Consider the following 20,211-nt stretch of genomic DNA (forward strand, 5'->3'; position numbering starts at 1 on the left):
TGTACATAAATCTATAGAATTAAAGGGAACCAAAGATTGTTCTGTCTTTCCTGGAATGGAGCCGTACGGGGTGTGAACAGATGAGGACATATCTCCACATGATAAAATGGGTTTCAACACAAGCTTGGTGAAGATTCAAGCTGGCTTACATAACATTTCCACTTTCTCCTCCCTTGTCCTAGCAGGGAGAAGAAATGTCACATCTTGTGTCCTCTGTGTCAGTGACTGAGGGTGCAAAGATTCAACAGAGCCCTAGACTGAGTTCTTAATTAGTTTGCAAGAAAACAAGGGTGTAATGCACACATTAAGACTTGAGACTTGATAAAGGCTCAGAGAGGAGCCGAAACGTTGTCTCCACTTTGTTGATCCTAATAAAAGACTGCCTTTTAGAATAAATTTCAGGTGTGCCTGGATATTTATCTTTTCTTCCATTAGACTTCTTAATTAGGACACACTACGTGCATGGAATTAATTCAAAACAAGAAGCATTCAATAGGATAAAATCAGGGCCCCTGTACATTATTTAGGCATATGGGAACTACTTATATTGCCATATTCTTTGTAATGAATAGTTCTAATTACCCTTAAAAACAAGGACATCATTAAAACTGCATCTCCTGGGACAATTCTTTTCTAATCCCAATATCATAAATACCTCTAACACAGATACTCAATTTTTCTCTCTTTATTCCAAATGTTTGGGGAGATTAGCTAAACTTCTTTTACTTTATTTCCCATTGTAATTGATCCACGCCTTTGCTTAGCCAGAATATTTATTCTCAATGTTTTATTCCGCCTCCTTAGTTGGTTTTCTGTTTGTACAGGTAAGTACACGTTGGCGTCTAGCCCCTAATTACATATTTGGTTTCGCAGATGTAGGCAACCTTTTGGCACTCCCAACATTTAGACTACATCTCTCAGTATTATGGCTGTTATATCATTTTGGGAGAAGTAGCCCACAACATCTGGAGTACCAAAACTTGCCTACCCCTGCGTGACGATACTATCTGTTTTTTTTTCTTTTTACTATCTTGAACATGAACAACCCCTCTGTATGATAGCAATGACATTCTCAGGGGTGACCTGGGGGGTATAATTGTGTCAAATCTCTGATACTTGAACACATTTTGTGTTTTTGTTTTATATTACAGATTCATAATAAATGCCTATTGACAGTGTTCAGAGAGGGCCAGGCTATTTAGATTTACAGTACCATTGTGCAGATATTGTACAGATGGCTCGGTTCATGCACAGGGGAGAGAACAAAAATGTATATCTTAATGGAGAATGATAATTGCGTTACAAAATAAAATAATTCAATTCTGCAGAAGCTGCATGTCTTTACCGGGAAGCAACCACAATTATCTGCCCGGTTTAATATACTGCAACCCTGTGCTGGTACGTAGAAATGATAGGCTATTACTATGACTCCAAAGGGCAAATAAAATACCTTTAGAAAGTCAGTAATCCCGATCTGGAGCTGACCCATGCTTTTCTATGTATTATTAAAAAAAAAAAAGGGCAAAAACGATTAATTAAATATAGTAAAAATAAATAATCTCATCTACACGAAATGCTGGCAGATGCCCACAAAGCCGAAATCTTTGCCACTGTGTTACCGTACCCTGCTGAACACTCTCATAGAGAAACCTTTCACCTTTGAGGAGCAATGGCAAACAGAATATACCCACACCCCCATGGGGTTTGATTGGCTGCATTCGATCAATGCACTTACAGGTATCACTAACTGCTACTCACACATAGAAGCACACAGGAAACCGGTGTACCGGTGGTACCTAACCCCTAGCAAACTCCACAAAATCTACCCTAATATACCGGCATTCTGATGGAGGTGTGGGAGGACAGAGGGCACGATGATACACATATGGTGGGACTGCTCCATCATTAAACCCTTGTGGGATGATGTGAGAGATGTTCTCAGCACCCTGAATGTCACATGTATGCAGCTTAATCCAACCACTTGTCTATGACTCCTGCTCCCTCACACCCTCACTAAAACCCACAGACAACTGGCAGCGCTAACCGTGCTTGCTACTAGAAATGTAATAGTGGCCAACTGGAGGCAGGCATCATGTCCTAACAAACTACCATTGCTGGACAAACTCCATCTATATTTCACATACGAACAAATGTCTCGGCTCTCACATGCCCAGATACAAATGTTTCAACCAACATGGGAAATGTGGTCTGCCTACTACTTACAACCAACCATCCCCACAACTTTGGGACAACCCGATCCACACTCCCCAAGACCCTCCCTGATGCCTAGCATGACACGAAGGCTGGACATCAGACAGCTGGCCCACACACACAGGTGTTTCTTTACACAGCAGGTATGAGATTGGCGAGTAAAGTAGTGAATGCAGAGTCTTGCGGATACTTCCACTTTGTATAAATAAAACAATATGAACAACGCATAGTACAAGGTTTAAGGTTTATGTTTCCCCCTCCCCTCCAATTTTCCTTTCTGTACCCCCCTTCCACACCTACGTACGTAATACTTGGAATGTATTGAGGTGCCCATTTTATATTGATATTACTGATCTACCTTATAATCCTCTAGCCATATTGCACAGAATGCTAAGTACAGGATCACCCTCCTTTGCAGGTTGATTCAAATTAACTAGGATGACCTACAAAGCCCAGTTCCTCAGTTCTGTCCCCATAAAGGTTTCAGGTGGACAGAATCGCTGCTACAAATGTCATGCAAATTGTGTCTGCTGCAAAAAATGTCATGCAAATTGTGTGTCGCCATCCTAAAGTTGAAATAATGAAAATGCTGTACATTTAGGGTGGAGACATGAAAATGTACGAATGTAAAACTTGATTTATTTGCTTCCCCCTCCCAATCCTCCCATCTCTTATTTTTGTACCCCACACCCTTGTTTTATAAAACAATAAAATATTAATTCTAAAAAAGTACTCTCACTTGCAGTTCATGCATTTGCTCTAAATCCCATTATTTTGGAGCTAAGACCGAGAATTCACCCGGTTTAACCCCTTAAGGACACATGCCATGTGTGACATATCATGATTCCCTTTTATTCCAGAAGTTTGATCCTTAAGGGGTTAATCATGATGCACTTTTACATTTCTGTAGCAGTGATGAACCTCTCCAACAATTCTCTGCAGCAAGGAGCCCATAAAGGGCACCACAAGGGGTAGTATCCTGTGCGTATTATTGGAGTAAACACAGCATGTTGTAAGGGATAAGCAGAAATGGCACTTCTGGGGCAGCACTATTGGTTCTAAAATAATAAAGAAGATCCAAGGGACACTCCAGAACCCTAAAGCTTGTCAGTTTGCTGAAGTGCTCTACGTGTGAAGATTGTGATCTATTTTTTTCATTTTACTAAAAGTGCAGATTTCATTAGAAATTGACACTTTTATAAAATAGCCTTATTACACCCCCTGACTGTCAATCAGACAACCGGTCCTGTTACTTCCTGGTTTGGTTAGCTCAGTGGAACTAAACTCAATAGGCAGCAATTGCCCAGAGCATCTGCCTTGTCATTGAGCTGCATTGGGAAGCCTGTGATTGGACAACCACAGAAGGTCTGGGCGGGGTTAGAAGGGGAGGACTTGAAAAGGCAGCAGACAAGAGATCTGCAGGTTTTACACGATGCTTTTAGATACACACCCAATGAAAATGCATAATTAAAGACATGTATGTTTTCATTGGGTGTATATCTACTAAACAGAGATTTTATTTTCTGTAAGCAGTGGAGTGTCCCTTTAATAAGAAAACCTATCCAACATAATTGTAACCTAATTTACAACAACTTGTAATTTTCTACAACTTCTCGTGAGTGTACCCAATAAAAGCGCAAGATTTCTTTGTGCATACTGTATCACACTATATTTTCTGTATGTTCTCTCTGTAGATTTCACAGCCGTATCCTGATTCTGTTTGTGGTTTTCTATAATCGTAACCTAATCTGCACAATCTGCCTGAAGAACCTGGTTAATGAAGATGTTTATTGTACAGAATCTGTCATTAACAAAATCACAGCAAACACTTTACGGAAGTAATTTCAGAAAATACCGGAAACATGCACAACCGTGGCTCCAATATGACAAACACACAATTTGTGATAGAATCCTAGCCATGTTTAGTGGTTATAAACACATCATATATTACATAGTGTATGACTGACTTAGCAGCTAACAAATTGTGATTTCTGCAAAAGACACAATATAACATTTAAATGTTACTGGAAACATTTTAGAACATGGTATGTTTTTATATAATATATATATATTTTTTTAATTCCTATAAAGTTTATTACTCATAATCCATAAAATCTTGGACACAATTTGGACCCATGGTATTTCAGATTCAGTTACATATTGAGTCAGGGTGGATATAAACATAAAAAATAAACTACTAGAGAAATAGAAGAAATGTCATAGCACATAGAGAGTATATTTCATTTACCTAATGGAAGCAATGATCATGTTGTTTAACATCAGGTTCTCATGGTTAATCCATTAATCTCAGTGTGATTCTGGCCTGTCTACCTGTCTGTATGTAGAGTCGTAGAGGGAATAGAGGGATGGCAATCAAAAAACGAGGACAGAACGCTGAAAGAGCAAGCCATCGTAAGGGGAAAGCATTACCCTTGTCATATCTCTGACATTGGGCAGAGTCTCACAAAACTGTGGTACACCAGACTAGTTGTACACTATAAAAATGAACTGTCCATTTCTTTGGGCAAGGATGCTACAGTAATATGTCTATGATGGGCACCATGTACATCAGTAATCAGTAATACAGTAATATGTCTATGATGTACCATGTACATCCGACTCACTGGCAAAGGCTTAGTGACCCAATGTTGGGTTATACTCCAGGGGTGAATGAAAAGTTATATCTGATCTGTCAACTACAGACATAGGAAAAGGCAAATGTTGGACTGCACTGCTCTACAATTGCAGCATGGCAGGGGGAGGGGGGTTTATCATACTATCTCCTTCCCCGGTTTTACCTAAGCCACATTGATGCCTATGGTTAGTCTTGGTGGGATTTGCAATCCAATCGCAATATAAAATGTCTTCGTGGGGAAAAGTCACTAACCAATTAGCCATGACCTGCACTGTATCTTTTCCCCAAAACCGATGTAACTCAGTAAAATATGACCTTTCTTTGTTCTGAGGTTATGCATGTAGTTCAATATGGGAGATGTGGATAATTACCTGTCTATGCTCTGTTAACACAACCGGGCTACTAAATCTGTCTGTAGCTTGAGGGGATCCGATAATTTACTGTTCCCAGCTAGCTATGAATATATAACAATTTAACAGTTTCATATAATATAACAGCTGTCCACCAAGCGGCTTGACTTGGGGAGGGAGGGGGGTCTGCATTAAATCCTCAGATAAACACATCTCATTATCAAATATAGGGAATAATGTGAATGTTCTGGGGAATGTGTAAATAGGACTTTAACCTCTTAAGGACCAAACTCCTGGAATAAAAGGGAATCATGCCATGTCACACATGTCATGTGTCCTTAAGGGGTTAAAATGGTGGCAGATATATGGAGAACCCTTGCAGTAAAATTTAAAATAACCAACACTGAAAACTATTGTATTGATTTTATCGATTAATAAATCAACTGTCAAAGCTGAACAATGGGGCAACAAGTAAAGTTTAAAGATATTGGGTTGCATCCCCTCCTGATTTGTTGGGCTTTGCCCACTTAACCCCATGAGATGTCATGCCTTATATATTTGTTTCTAACACACACTTATCTGTAGTCTTGACATTGGCAATCAGTTTTATTTATTTATTGGCAACAAAAACGGATGTACCTCCACTGGGGCAACAGAACTTTCAACTATTTAGTGAAAAAACAAGTTTGCCTATTCAGGAACAAAAAGGTGACTACAGTCTAAAGATGATGACAATAATGCATACAGTTGTATTAAACAGGTGAAGGTCCATTTGGGTATTATCAGCCATTGCATTATATTGGTTCTGTGTAGAGAGAAACAACGGGAAAAAGTAGAGAGGAGTCACATTGATAATGTTCCTCGTTTACAACATTCCTCCAAAATTGTTATTTGAACACAACTCGTTATCTATCTATACAGTATGGATGTAAGGGCGGATAATTGACCTTGTACTGCAGAGAGCCCCAGGTGGATTTTTTTCCCCAAGTAAGTGGGTTAATCTCATAAGAGCAGACATTAGGTTGTTAGAGTAGGACCTGCCAAAGATGGGGTACATTGAAGTTGTTGCAGACTTATGCAATGTATCATCATATAATGTAACTAAACCCCCATTATTTTTGCCTAGATTAGGTGTTTTTAAAAAAACTAATAAAATCTGTCAACATTGAAGTTGCTGTTTAGTGGATAGGTGAGTGCGCTGGATCTTGTGTATTGCATAACTTGGCCCCCAGCAGCACCCCATTTATGCATGTTCAGGTGAGTGCAGCCCACTGGTTTCATGTATATATATATATTTGGGAGTCTAACCAACTCCTTGGTTTTGCACCCCTCCCTGTTACAGGTGCCTCATCCCACGGCCCTATTTAGCCTTGTACTGCAGAGCCCCAGATGGATTTTCCCCCTCCAAGTAAGTGGGTTAATCTCATAAGAGCAGACATTAGACTGTTAGTGTAGGACCTGCCAAAGACGGGGTACATTGACGTTGTGTCAGGCTTATGCAATGTATGATCATATACTGTAACTAAACCCCCATTATTATTTTGCCTAGATTAGGTGTTTTAAAAAAAAAAAAAACGAATAAAATCCGTCAACATTGAAGTTGCTGTTTAGTGGATAAGTGAGTGCGCTGGATCTGGTGCATTACGTAATTGACCTGGGCACATTTTTGCCTAGACTGGTACTGACCAACCAGCCCCCAAAAGTCCCTTATCTTTGTTGGCGCTGTTTCCTCCACTAGCCTCTGTGGCTACATGTTGGCTACAATGTGAAGGAGTCCTATACTGCTTCCTGTATTGACCTTTAAAATTCCTCCATCATAACCAAGGTGTGGCAACAGGGGAAAATGGAGGAAACTTGGACAGAGAGCTCTACATAACACGTGGCCATCAGATTGTACTTGTCTGAGTCACGTTCTCTTTTGGAAAAATTGCCTGTTCTCCCTGATTAGCCCTACACCCATGACCCCTGCATTGCACCAGACATTTGCCAGCTTGCCCAGTATAAATATATCCCCAACACAGGTGTCGGTGGATTAGACAAACTCAAACTCACCTATTCTTCGTTTCACCTTCATTGCTTGTTTAGAGTGATAGACCAGAATATTTCTTCAGTTGATGCCAAATATAATGTTGATCATTATATGGGTTTGGGCTGATTATTGTTCGGAGACTGTAGTGTTCCGATGAGATAAAGGCTTCCATTGGTATAGAATACATCAATAGGATTTGATGCCATGAAGGCACAGTGGTACTAAAACAAACTCTCAATGATGCCACTACAATGCCAAGCTTGAGAAAGTACATAACACGTTTTCTCCAGCAATCACACATTGCTTCTATTTTAAACTATGTGTTCTCTCTCTCTTCTTTTTCATTGTAGGAAAAAAACAAAACAGAAATTCAGGCCCCGGTTTTATTTTTGATCTAAAACAGCTATTATCGGACTACATTTCTCAAACATACCGTATATACTCGAGTATAAGACGAGTTTTTCGGCACATTTTTTGTGCTGAAAAACCCCCACTCATCTTATACTCGAGTCAATGTCTGTATTATGGCAACTTACATTGCCCGGCGGTCCTGTTGGGGGATGGCAGAGAGCTGTAACTTACCTTTCCTGCAGCTCCTGTCAGCTCCCTTCTCTCTCCTCCGGTCCGGTCAGCTCCCCTGTCAGCTCCACTGCAAGTTTCGCAAGAGCCGCGGGTTCAGAGCGTTGCCACGGGTAACCGTGGCAACGCTCCGCCCGGCACTCACACCGTGAGACTTACAGTGGAGCTGACAGGGGAGATGACCGGAACGGAGGAGAGAGAAGGGAGCTGACAGGAGCTGCAGGAAAGGTAAGTTACAGCTCTCTGCCAGCCCCCCTCCTACACAGCCCATCCACTGGACTACCAGGGAATGAGAGCCCCCCTCCCTGGCCAGTTAACAAGCAGGGAGGGGGTACAAAAAAATATAAATAAAAAATTAAATAATATTAAAATAAAAAAATATTAATAATATAAAAAAAGAAAAATATTAAAATAATAATTACAAAATAATAATAAAAATTCCCACCCCCCACCAAGGCTCTGCATCACACACACAAACACACCTTGCACTCATACACACACACACACACTGCATTCATACACACACACACACACACACACACACTGTATTCATACACATTCATACACACACTGTATTCATACACATTCATACACACTGTATTCATACACACACACACTGCATTCATACACACACACATTGCATTCATACACACACACACTGCAATCATACACATTCATACACATACTGCATTCATACACACACACACTGCATTCATACACATTCATACACACACTGCATTCATATACACACACACTGCACTCATACACACACACACACACACTGCATTCATACACACACACACACACACACACACACACACACACACTGCATTCATACACACACACTGCATTCATACACACACTGCATTCATTATATACACACACTGTAAATAAATATTCAATTAATATAATTTTGGGGGATATAATTTTATTTAGAAATTTACCAGTAGCTGCTGCATTACCCACCCTAGTCTTATACTCGAGTCAATAAGTTTTCCCAATTTTTTTGGGTAAAATTAGGGGTCTCTACTTATATTCGGGTCGACTTATACTCGAGTATATACGGTACTTTTGAGACTGTAGGCAAGAGAGAGCTGAAATGTCAAAGGTTGGACACCCCAGATTTGAAATGTTTTTGACTACCTAAATGTGTGTTATTTTCTTATTTGGAATGAAAGGAAAAACTCGAAAATGTTCTAGATCAAGAATGTCAAACTCGTGGCACGTGAGCCACATGGGGCCCACAACGGACATCTTCGCAGCCCGGCGAGCCGCTAGTACATGCTGGTGTTATAGCAGAGTAGGCACTTGCTTTCCCCACATTGCAGGTGCCTACTCTATTAAAACTTACCTGGCCGGGGAGGAGGGCCAGCGAGGGAGCTCAGTGTTCCTGCTCCCTTGCGCACCATCTGTAGTGAAGCCGTGTGCCGGAATATGACGTCATATTCCGGAACCCGGCATCACTAAACCACGCGAGTGAGCAGTGAGGAGCAGATAGAAGGACCCCAGGGAGATGCCCCACATCAGCTCCAAAAGGTTAGGAGCAATAAAGTAAAGGATGTGTGTGCAAGAATGTGTAAGTGTGTGTGTGTGCGTGTGTGTCTGTCAGTGAGTGTGTGTGTATGTCAGTGAGTGTCTGTCTTTCTGTGAGTGTGTCTGTCTGTGAGTGAGTGTCTGTCAGTGAGTGTCTGTTTGTCAGTGAGTGTGTCCGTTTGTCAGTGAGTGTGTCTGTCTGTCTGTCTGTGAGTGTGTCTATCTGTCTGTGAATGTCTGTATGTCTGTCTGTGAGTGTCTGTATGTCTGTCTGTGAGTGTGTGTGTGTGAATGTGTGTGTGTATGTCAGTGTGTGTGTGTGTGTGTGTGTCAGTGAGTGTGTGTGTGGGGGTCAGAGTTCCTGAACTGAATTGTATTGGCCAGCAGCATCAGAGGGGCCCTGCCTGGTGGTAGTAAATTGTAGGGGCAGGGGGTATTTTTTGCTGGTTAATGTGGAGGGAATAGATTGGGAATCTGTGTTTGTAAGTGTCCGTGTGTATCTCTGGCTGTATTTCAGTTTAACAGTTTCTATGTATCTATTGTGCGTGAGTGTGTATATTTGTCTGTGTGTCTGTTTGACAGTGAGTCAGTATGTTTCTATTGTGTATGAATTTGTATGTCTGGCTGTGTGTATTATTGACAGTGTATGTGTTTATCTATTGTGTGGGACTGTGTATGTCTAGTTGTGTGTTTCTATTGTATGTGAGTGTGTATGTCTGCCGTGTATCACACTGACACATGTGTATTTATTGTGTGTCAGTGTGTATGTCTGGCTGTGCATCTGTTTGAGAAAGTGTGTGTGAGTCTCTGACTGTGTGTCTGACAATGTTTGAGAGTGTGTTTGACTGTGTGTACATGTCCATCTGTGTGTTTGATGCTGTGTATGCGCGTCTGTGTGTGTCATGTGTGTATGACAGAGGGAATCTGTCTGTGTTTCCAACGTTGTGTACCTGTGTATGTGACTCTGTGTGTGCATGACATGGTTTATTTGTGTCTGGCAATGTGTATGTGTGTTTTCCAAAAGAGTGTGTTTGTATGACACTTTATGTGTGTATCTTGTGTGTGTTACAAATATTTTTTGTAAGTGGCCCAGAGATTTCTGATGGCAGACCTGCCATCTACCCATGTCAATGGGTCACCTGGCAAAATAGCTAATTTCTCAACCAGAACTGTTAAGTGTGTCTGTCTTGTACTAAGGTCAGTCTGTTTGTATAGTACTAAGTGACTGGAAATGTCTACCCGCTCCCTATCAGATCTACTGTACAAGAGTTGATATGGCTCAAAATACATTGGCTGTATGTTTCAATAAGGGAGGGGGATAGGGGCTCTACTCACACAATCTGGACTTCGGAACGAATGGCCATCTGGTTTTAGCCAAGTAATTCTACATTTTGTATGTAAACATTATGTTCACATATAATCATTTAAACAACTAATTACATTTTGTAATGTGAATATTCCCGGCATGTTACTAAACTGTGAATTTATCAATCTGTATCTATGTTTGTCACACTTACTATATGTCACAAAAAAAAAAAAAGAATCATTGTGTGTCTATGCAAATGTTTCCAAATCTAAAATGTTTAATCCCCATTATCTCTGAAACAAAAAATAAACCTGCAGTTTTTAAATATATACATTTTTATTTTTAAGTATCTCTGAACTACAATCTTTATACAAATTTACTGTTTTGTTAAACAGAGCATTTCAAGAAAATGTTATACCATCATGTTAAAAGAAAACAAAACAAAACACAACAAGAACAACACAAAAACAACAACAACAACAATCTGTAGCAGTGAAAGGGGGTTAAGATATGGACTGTTTGTTTATAAATTCAGACATTATATTTCATGGATTACATAACAAGGATATTAACCCAAAACTTTGTTAAGCACAGAATCCTTGCTATGTTTTAACATGCGGATTAAATGGAGTTCCCAGATTACTGGAGATTAGACAGTGTATCTTTTTTTTATTTTATTTTTTATCTGTTTCCTATCATTTTATCCCATGCTGCCCAGAGCTCAGCATCAGTTGGTATTACAGCACCAAACAGAAATGGCACAGATTCATCTTTCTAACAGGCTCCCCCCATGTCAGTGATAAAAATAAACCAGGATTAACCCTTCTGCTGCTGCACCACTGACTGGCAGTCCTTTTGTTTAACAGGAATGCAAATCAGAGACAGGGAAAGGGCTCTCCAGATCCTCAGAGAGCGCTGAGCAGCCTGTAATGATCACACAGCCCCATTCATCTCTTGCAGAGGCTGAGCTCCAGCACATGTGACCAGGCAAGGAGAGGATGTGGCCTATGGGTGGGAGGGCCACTGATGGTTTCTGTCCTTGGTCCTGGAGCTGTTCAGGGAGGCTCTTAGAGCTTTAGGGAGATTGGGGACTGAGTACCTGGGCTGTGTGCTTTCATTCTCTCCCTCCACCCTCCTGCTCTCCCTTTTTGTTTTGCACTCTCTATTCTTTGCATGCATAGTTCTGTAAGCTTCCTCCCCCCCCCAATGGACTATTAAAAAGAAAAGGCTGAATAAACTGATGGATTAGACATGATGGGATCAATCACCATTGCTCTCCTTCTGCTATCTGCCTGTTATCATCATCATTTTGCTGCAAGTCTTGAAGCCAGATTCGGTGAGTGATTTGTTTGGTGGTTATGGTGGTTACAGTGTATTTAAAGGGGTGCTGGTACTAGGCACCCATTGCTTGGGTTCTCCCTCTCCAGATTGGGTCAGGACAGGAGGAGTGGCTACTGGGAGGCTGGGGGTAGTTCAGGGGTCAGGGGTAAAGGTGGGTGTAGCTGTTGGAGGCTACAGGTACAATGAGCTTGCCAAAGGCTACCAAGTTTGCTGGCAGATACACGTTGGATGTGACTGGCCAGTTTGGGCATCAGAGTAAATCCTGGAAAGATATTAGTGAAATATTCACATGCTGCTTTGGAGCTGTTTTCTAGACACAGTTATTATTATTATTATTATTATTATTATTATTAATTATTATTATTATTATTGCCCCAGTTAAAGGACCTGCAGATGGCAAACGATACATTGTATCTAAACCCACTAGTTCCATATAACCTCCTGGGATGTGGCTCTATGGACTGTTAAATGGAACCTTTCAGAGTGTTCGTTTAACCCTTTGAGGGTAAGTCCCCATTAGGGCACATTATATAACTCCCACCAAGTCATCTCAAGGGTTAATACACATTTCTGCTTTTTAGGACTCGAAGATTATCGTTTTAGATAAAAATCCCATCACAGTCTCAGCTACATCTGCCCATTAGAGTCTGGTCTGTGCTGCAAGCTACTGCAAATGCATTTTATCTTTAGAGGTTTTATATGATTTAACCCATGTCAGAGGTCACAATTTCCATACTTTAATGGGACAAGATGCAGACATGAAGAAGGGGGGACTATCCAGTTGAAATTACTTTTTGGGGGGCAATAGGAGCTGAGCATGGGGCGAGTGACTGTGAAAGGCCCAATGAGGAGACCTTGAGAAGGACCTTACAGTATGGTTTGCAGTACATATAGGGGATGAACAGCACAGGGTTCTACTGCACATGGCTGTGTGAGTGTCAATCAACACCCAATAAACACAGCTGCCTCTCACTGGACTCATTGATGAAGTCGTTTTACATAACTGACTGCAGATTATACATTAACATATTATCACTAAAGTCTACAAAGTAAAAGAGGGATTGTCTATAGAAAGAGGATCTGTCCTAAATTTGGGATGAGGGATGGCATAACATAAACTGGGGGGGGGGGGGGGGGGAGGGGGTAACATCAGAAAATACATATCTCACAGAAAGTGTTGTAGTAGCATGGAACAGTAATCCAGCAAAGGTGGTAGAGACCAATGTAATCGTGGTGTTAAAAGCAGCATGGGACACACTGTGTGAGCTGTAAACAATTACAAAAATAAAGTCAATTCATTTATGATAAGAAATGGGCACATCTGATTTATATGATTTACTTGCTATCAAAACAGAGAGAATAATTACATTTCTATTAGCAGAATACACTACAGAATTGGACTTTCTAGCACATCCATAGCCTCCTGTGGTCAGCATATTCAAATGGAATTTTAAAATATAAATGAAGCAATTTTTATTCTTGACGCACATGTTTGTCCATATCCCTTGAGTGCAGCACCAATCACATACAGAATCACATAGCCAGACCCATTCTATGATAATCTCATCCCACAAACAGGATCTAAACCTATGTTTTAAGAATGAAAGAAGGGATTAACTGCCTGTGATATTATGATGCTACGATTGCTCGTTTTCCTTATTATCCCACTGTTGTATTGATTGAAAGAAAGTTACTGTTGAGAAGAATTGTTTATGCTGATAACGTATTAATTACCAGGATCCTGAGTGTTAATTAGTAACTTCAGCCATGCCATGCATCCAGTGCTAATTATCATTAATATTCAATTCCACTAAATTGTTAATTCCACAGGTAGTTGTGGTGGCCGTTTTAGTGCAATTTCTTGAAGCAGTATGGAGTCCCATTCGATTATATAGACTTCCAATGAGTGAACCACATCGGGGCTTATTTACTAAGCAGTGAAATGACACCCGAATTGAAAACGTAGGCCAAAGTTATCAAGATGGAAAAGTAGCGTAGTCGAAAAAAATGATCCAACTTGACTTTTATGTATTTAAATCAGTCCACAACAATTCCCATTTTACTGAATGCACCTCTGTAGAATTTCAGTATTGTGCTATGTATGTGCTACGTATGTGCTATGTATGTGCTATGTATGTGCTACGTATGTGCTATGTATGTGCTATGTATTGTGCTATGTATGTGCTATGTATGGTCTATGCATTGTGCTATGTATGTGCTTTGTATGTGCTATGTATTGTGCTATGTATGTGCTATGTATTGTGCTATGTATGGTCTATGCATTGTGCTATGTATTGTGCTATGTATGTGCTATGTATTGTGCTATGTATGTGCTATGTATGTGCTATGTATGTGCTATGTATGTGCTATGTATTGTGCTATGTATTGTGCTATGTATGTGCTATGTATGTGCTATGTATGGTCTATGTATTGTGCTATGTATGTGCTATGTATGTGCTATGTATGGTCTATGTATTGTGCTATGTATGTGCTATGTATGTGCTATGTATGGTCTATGCATTGTGCTATGTATTGTGCTATGTATGTGCTATGTATGTGCTATGTATGGTCTATGCATTGTGCTATGTATGTGCTATGTATGTGCTATGTATGGTCTATGTATTGTGCTATGTATGTGCTATGTATTGTGCTATGTATGTGCTATGTATTGTGCTATGTATGTGCTATGTATGGTCTATGTATTGTGCTATGTATGTGCTATGTATTGTGCTATGTATGTGCTATGTATTGTGCTATGTATGTGCTATGTATGTGCTATGTATGTGCTATGTATGGTCTATGCATTGTGCTATGTATGTGCTATGTATGTGCTATGTATGCGCTATGTATGTGCTATGTATGACATGTTAGCTGTATTTGTTTTTTTGGCTTTCACTTGCTACTGTTATTTGTAATCATACGATGGGTTCTGTGTTCGTGGAATATGGGGTGCTCGATTTCTAATGAGACAGAATTATGTAATAGGTTCTGGCCAGCTTCTCTGTAACAGATGGCAAATATTATCTGCTCTAATTCAGTAAATGAGTGTCTGTGTGTTGTTACTATATAGAAGGATAACATTTAGAAATTCTCTATTTCAAATACAGAACAAGAGAAACTAAACTCAACCACTACCAGAGCTATTCTCTAAAAAATCAATTGGTCCACAAATTTCAAATTAGCTGAAAATAACTGATCTGGAAACATAGCTGCTGTGAATATTTTCTCCATTTTAACTATAGTGGCCTAAAACTTGGTATACACTTGGAATTCACTTAGATATGCATCCAATCCACTCTTTAGTAAATATCCCTGCGTTGCCATTTAGATGATAATTCATTAATGTGTAACTTTCTGCGTGTGCAATGAATTGATCAGTGATGCGTTGTACAGTCGTTCACTTGATTCTTGTTTTTTTATGATTGACTAGAATTACGACAGAACTTTTAAACACTGATGCTTTTTCAGTTTATTTTCTTAACCTTGCAATAATTCTGAATGTTACAACATATACGACCTCGACCTGTATCCATTCATTTCCCGTATGGCCCAGTTTATATTTTTGAAAATGTTTTTTTGAACGAATGATGGCTATTCTTGGCACCCCAGATGTTTGTTAGCTTCATTTCACAGAATGTTCACAGAATGTTGAGGCAGCTTGAAGTAGCGAGGTTGCTCAAAGCCTCATGCGCACAGTTTGTTCAAAGTTGGCTTTGGTTTATTGAGCGAATTGGTTCAAATAGAATTCAAGGTTGCTGAAAAAACTATTGTTGCAATACAGGCTGCTTAATCAGAGATAGTTATAAAACATGTATCTGTCAAAGAAGATAGAAAAATGAACAGTTCTAATAGCAGAACACACCATAGAACGGGGCTTTCCAGTAGATCCATGGCCTCTCTTGGTCAGCATGTTGAAATGTATTTTAGATCATCACTATAACAGAATAAATAACATCCTTAAAATAAACTACATGAGAAATAATGTCTTCATTTAACATATAAATTAAATACATTATTATCTTGATGAAAATGTTTGCCGGGGTTACAATCATTACGATTTAGGCCTACCATATACACCTACCATAAGCATACCTAGAGAAATGTCATATATGCTCACTCTATATATATACCACCGCTTGTTTTATTACTTCGCCCATTCTGAGATTTATAAACATTTTCCAAATTTGTATTCCAGCAATATCAAATCTAAAATTCTAAAGCAGTGGTTTCCAAACCAGTCCTCAAGCCATGTCTACCAGTCCAGGATTTAGAGATTACCCAGTTGTGTCAAGGCGTTTTATTTTTGTTTTTGTTTTTCCCTAAAACCCCTTAGACATAAATGGGTAATACCTCAATCCTGGACTGGTAGCATGCCTTGAGGACTGGTTTGAAAACCACTGTTCTAAGGGCTGGTATCCTAAATTTGAGGAATTCCAAAGCCTGGCCTCACCTAACATACGAGCTCCCATAACCATGGGGCAGTCCAGCCAGATAAACTGTCTACTTGCTTGTGTATGGGTAGAAAATCAAAGGATGTAGTGGGGAAAAAACTCGGGAAAAACTTAAGCCCTGTTCTGGGGACATCATTCAGTCCCAACATGATGCTCCATAACAAGCTACCTGATAAGTGGAAACTTGTTTACTATAAGGGATCCAAACTTGATTTTCACAAGGTTCTGTAAGGATAAACACTTAGGATAATGTCTGATTTTGTTACAATTGTTCAAGCAGGGAGTTACGACTCAAAAGTAGGAAAAGCACTAACTAGGATCAATACTCATATCGAAGTACAGGGGAAACAAAAATATATACTTTTACAGGGAAGAATAAACCTCACATTTTTTGTATGCTATTTTCCTCAAATTAGCAAAATCATAAAATACTTAAATGATGATGATGGCAAAATGACTGGTTTAAACAGGTACCACAGTTGGCACATTAACCAACCAAGCTACCAGTGTCTATATCTGAATAACACATAAAGCGTTTACGGGTTGGAAGATACCAAGAAGATGGCATAGTCTATATGAATGAATTATGAGTCGTGATATAAAATCATTTTTTTATTGAGATGGTACGTGAGTTTTTGTACAATTGGCAGATGAGTTTTGACACCGATGACCTAAGCTTCGCAGACTCACACACTGAGAGAGATATTAGCAAATGATTACTTCTATAAACGGCAATAAATGTCTTTCTATGATTTGATGATGTTAAGGCATCTACATTACATTCGACAGGGATAAAATGTATTGGTTTTTAAGAGTCTTCATCGTGGGAGAAAATACTGCAGATATTTGAAAATGTTTGAGAATGTTATTCCTCTTGCAGCTTGCAAAAAACATGTTCTAGAAACTGTCTCTAAATATAGAACAAATGATAAGCAGCGACTGCAACAAAAGGTGGCCTTATCTATTCTCCCAGAAGTTTGTCATGTGTTCTAGAGAGTAAGCAGTCAAGTCTGTAGCTGATAAACCTGGGATTCTAACTTCTAACTTCATCAAGTGGACCTATCCATGTTAAAGTATAATGAAATGTAAAGTGCTCTTTGAATTCTATGCTATTACATAGCAGGACATAATATTAATCATCTGTTCCATAGCAGGTCTTATAATTAGGTAAATACAGCCCATGGCTTCTCCATTTTGGTTTTATTTTCCATAAATAAATGATGACACGGTGTAATTTGTCATGTGTTGTTGTCCATCTGAGGTTGTATTTACCAGTACCTAATTTTAAGACTTGCTAAGGAACATATGATCAGGGGCGTACCTAGAGCTTTTGGCACCCGGGGCGGATCCTGTGTTTGGCACCCCCTTAACCCACCTTTTTAAAATTTAAAAAACGCTCACAAATTTTTAAAAATGTTTTCAAGAATATTTATTTCACAAATTTTTAAATTGTATATCAACTTGAAAACATTAGAACTATGAAAAATAAATGATTAACTTAGAAAAAGAACATTATCCTCCCCCATTATACAAAACCCCTGTCCTGCCCCCATTATACAAAACCCCTACCCTGACCCATTATATAAAAACCCTGTCCTTCCCCCTCATACGAAACCCCTGCACCCCTGTCCACAAATCCTCTGCTCCCCTTCTTCTTAAATAAAAAACACTTCCCCATCATACAAAACCCATGCCCTTCCCCATTCTACAAAAATCCTGTCCTGCCCCTTTATACAAAACTCCTGAACCTCTCCTTCACAAAAACCCTGCACCCCTTCCATAAAATTAATGCACCCACCCTTCACATAAAATCCATACACCTCCTTTCACATAGAAACACTGCACCCCTTCTATAAAATCCATACACCCCCTTCCATAAAATCCTTCACATAAAGTTAATCAAACCCCCCTCCTTCACAGAAAATGAATACACCCCTGACCTCCTTCACATAAATATCCTCTACTCACGATTGAGGATGACTTGCTCCGGCCTAAGGAAAAGCCCACTACTGCCGCTGCGGTGCCGCCCTCAAGTCAGCTCGCTGCTGTAGATCCGTGAAGTTGGACAGGCAGACAGGCTGCGGCGCACGGCGGCATCACGTTGCGCACCTCCGCACATCTCAACATTCCTCCTCCCCCTGCTCCTCCACATTACTGCAGTATAGTATGGGCCGACGGCCACGGCTCGCACTATAAGAATGTATGGGGGGGGGGGACTCGTGACACTGACAGTCATGGCCCCCCTCAAGTGAGTGGCACCCGGGGTGGACCATCCCCCCACCGCCTGCAGTACACCACTGCAGATGATTGTTATTATGTCCTGATATGTAAAATCATAGAATTCAAAGAGGGTGTACTTTCTTTTCCCATGACTGTAGTATATGAAACAATGTTGTTTGTAAAGTAGGACAGAACATTTTCTTTTCATAAGAATTGATGTGAGAGAAAGAAAAACCTAAAGGGGGATGGTAACACTTTCCTCCAGACTATTAAGGATAATAAGCTTTATTAACTGTGAGCTTTATTTAAAATCCAGAATCCATGGGTATCCAGGTTTTCAGAGGCCATAAGGACATTAGCCAGTCCAATAGCCAGTATAACGCATGTGTTGGCTTTTATACGGAATTACATTTTGTAGAATTGGATTCATGCTATGAGCAAAAGTTGAATAGATTTTATATCTATTGAACAATTTAAAAACCACAAAATAAAAACTAATTTCTCATTTGAATAGTAGACACCAGTGATTGCGGATGTTTGTGCATGTTTTGTTCTGCAGCGGATGAATTCGATAATCTGATGGAGGGCAATTGATGCGCAGTCCTCCAGCCTCAACAGTCCCGCAAAAACATTACAAAATGTAATTTAATAATTAAAAGAGAACTGATCCCTCAAAAGATTCCTGTTATCCATAAATAGATGCCTGGCACATTCCGTCCATGTAAGTCAGTGACGAATAACCTTGACATCCTTGATGTAGGTGATTCTTAGACAGATTGTAGGCTTTAGGCTGTTGAACATCATGGGGCATGTGGTTTCACAAAGTTTCAGCCAGATGGGTATAGGTAATACGATTTCTTCTGTATGTTGTTATTCTGTATGGTATTAAACATCAGTGTACATTCCTTTCTTGAAGTGCTACATGTGCACTTCTAGATATAACAACAGTGCGAACGGAAGTTCTTTCAATTTTTTGTAAGCATGATCTTCCAGCCTCACAAATCTAAAGTACCTTCAGGCTAGCACACGCTAATTACATACTGGCAGAAATCATGCTTGAAATCTATTTTGGCTGGGCAGCCTACTACACTGTCCTGGTTTCATCTGCACGTTCATGCCTTGGATCAATTCCTCTTTGCCCCATGTACATTTGTAATTTCTGGCACTTATAATGCAATTACAGCTGGGAGGCAAGTGATCTATGACCCAGGAGTAAGAGTGTTTGTTCCTAATCCCACGGTAACAAAATCTCATTATTATAATAGAAATTCCATACAATATTCATTTGTGTCTTTTCCTACCTCTAATAAAAATATAAGTGAAAAAGGTAAATATTAGATCATCATTGCCTGAAAATCAATTTTGAACGAGGCATATAGGGAAGAAAAAAATAATGCAATCAACAAACAACATTTTAATCTCAAAATGTAACAAATAATTAGGGCTATTTGTTGCCTTAATAAAATCTTCATTCTTCCTTTAAGCCCTGTCATACAAGTCCCGAGCTGAATGTAGTGAGATATTAAAACATTCTTCAAGAAAAAAAACCTTCCATG

General features: G+C 39.7%; 1 protein-coding gene across 1 annotated transcript in view; it reads left to right on the forward strand.

Moving 5' to 3' along the window:
• The first annotated feature begins 11,541 nt into the window (after positions 1 to 11,541).
• The window catches only part of PTPRN2 (protein tyrosine phosphatase receptor type N2), an 808,683-nt gene continuing 800,013 nt past the window's right edge, over positions 11,542 to 20,211 (forward strand). The window contains exon 1 of the mRNA XM_063452665.1: positions 11,542 to 11,979. Coding sequence (XP_063308735.1) covers positions 11,895 to 11,979 — 85 coding nt within the window. The 5' untranslated portion in view covers positions 11,542 to 11,894. The remainder of the gene's footprint in view (positions 11,980 to 20,211) is intronic.

This window comes from Pelobates fuscus, chromosome 4 (assembly GCF_036172605.1).
Source record: "Pelobates fuscus isolate aPelFus1 chromosome 4, aPelFus1.pri, whole genome shotgun sequence".
Taxonomy (NCBI): domain Eukaryota; kingdom Metazoa; phylum Chordata; class Amphibia; order Anura; family Pelobatidae; genus Pelobates; species Pelobates fuscus.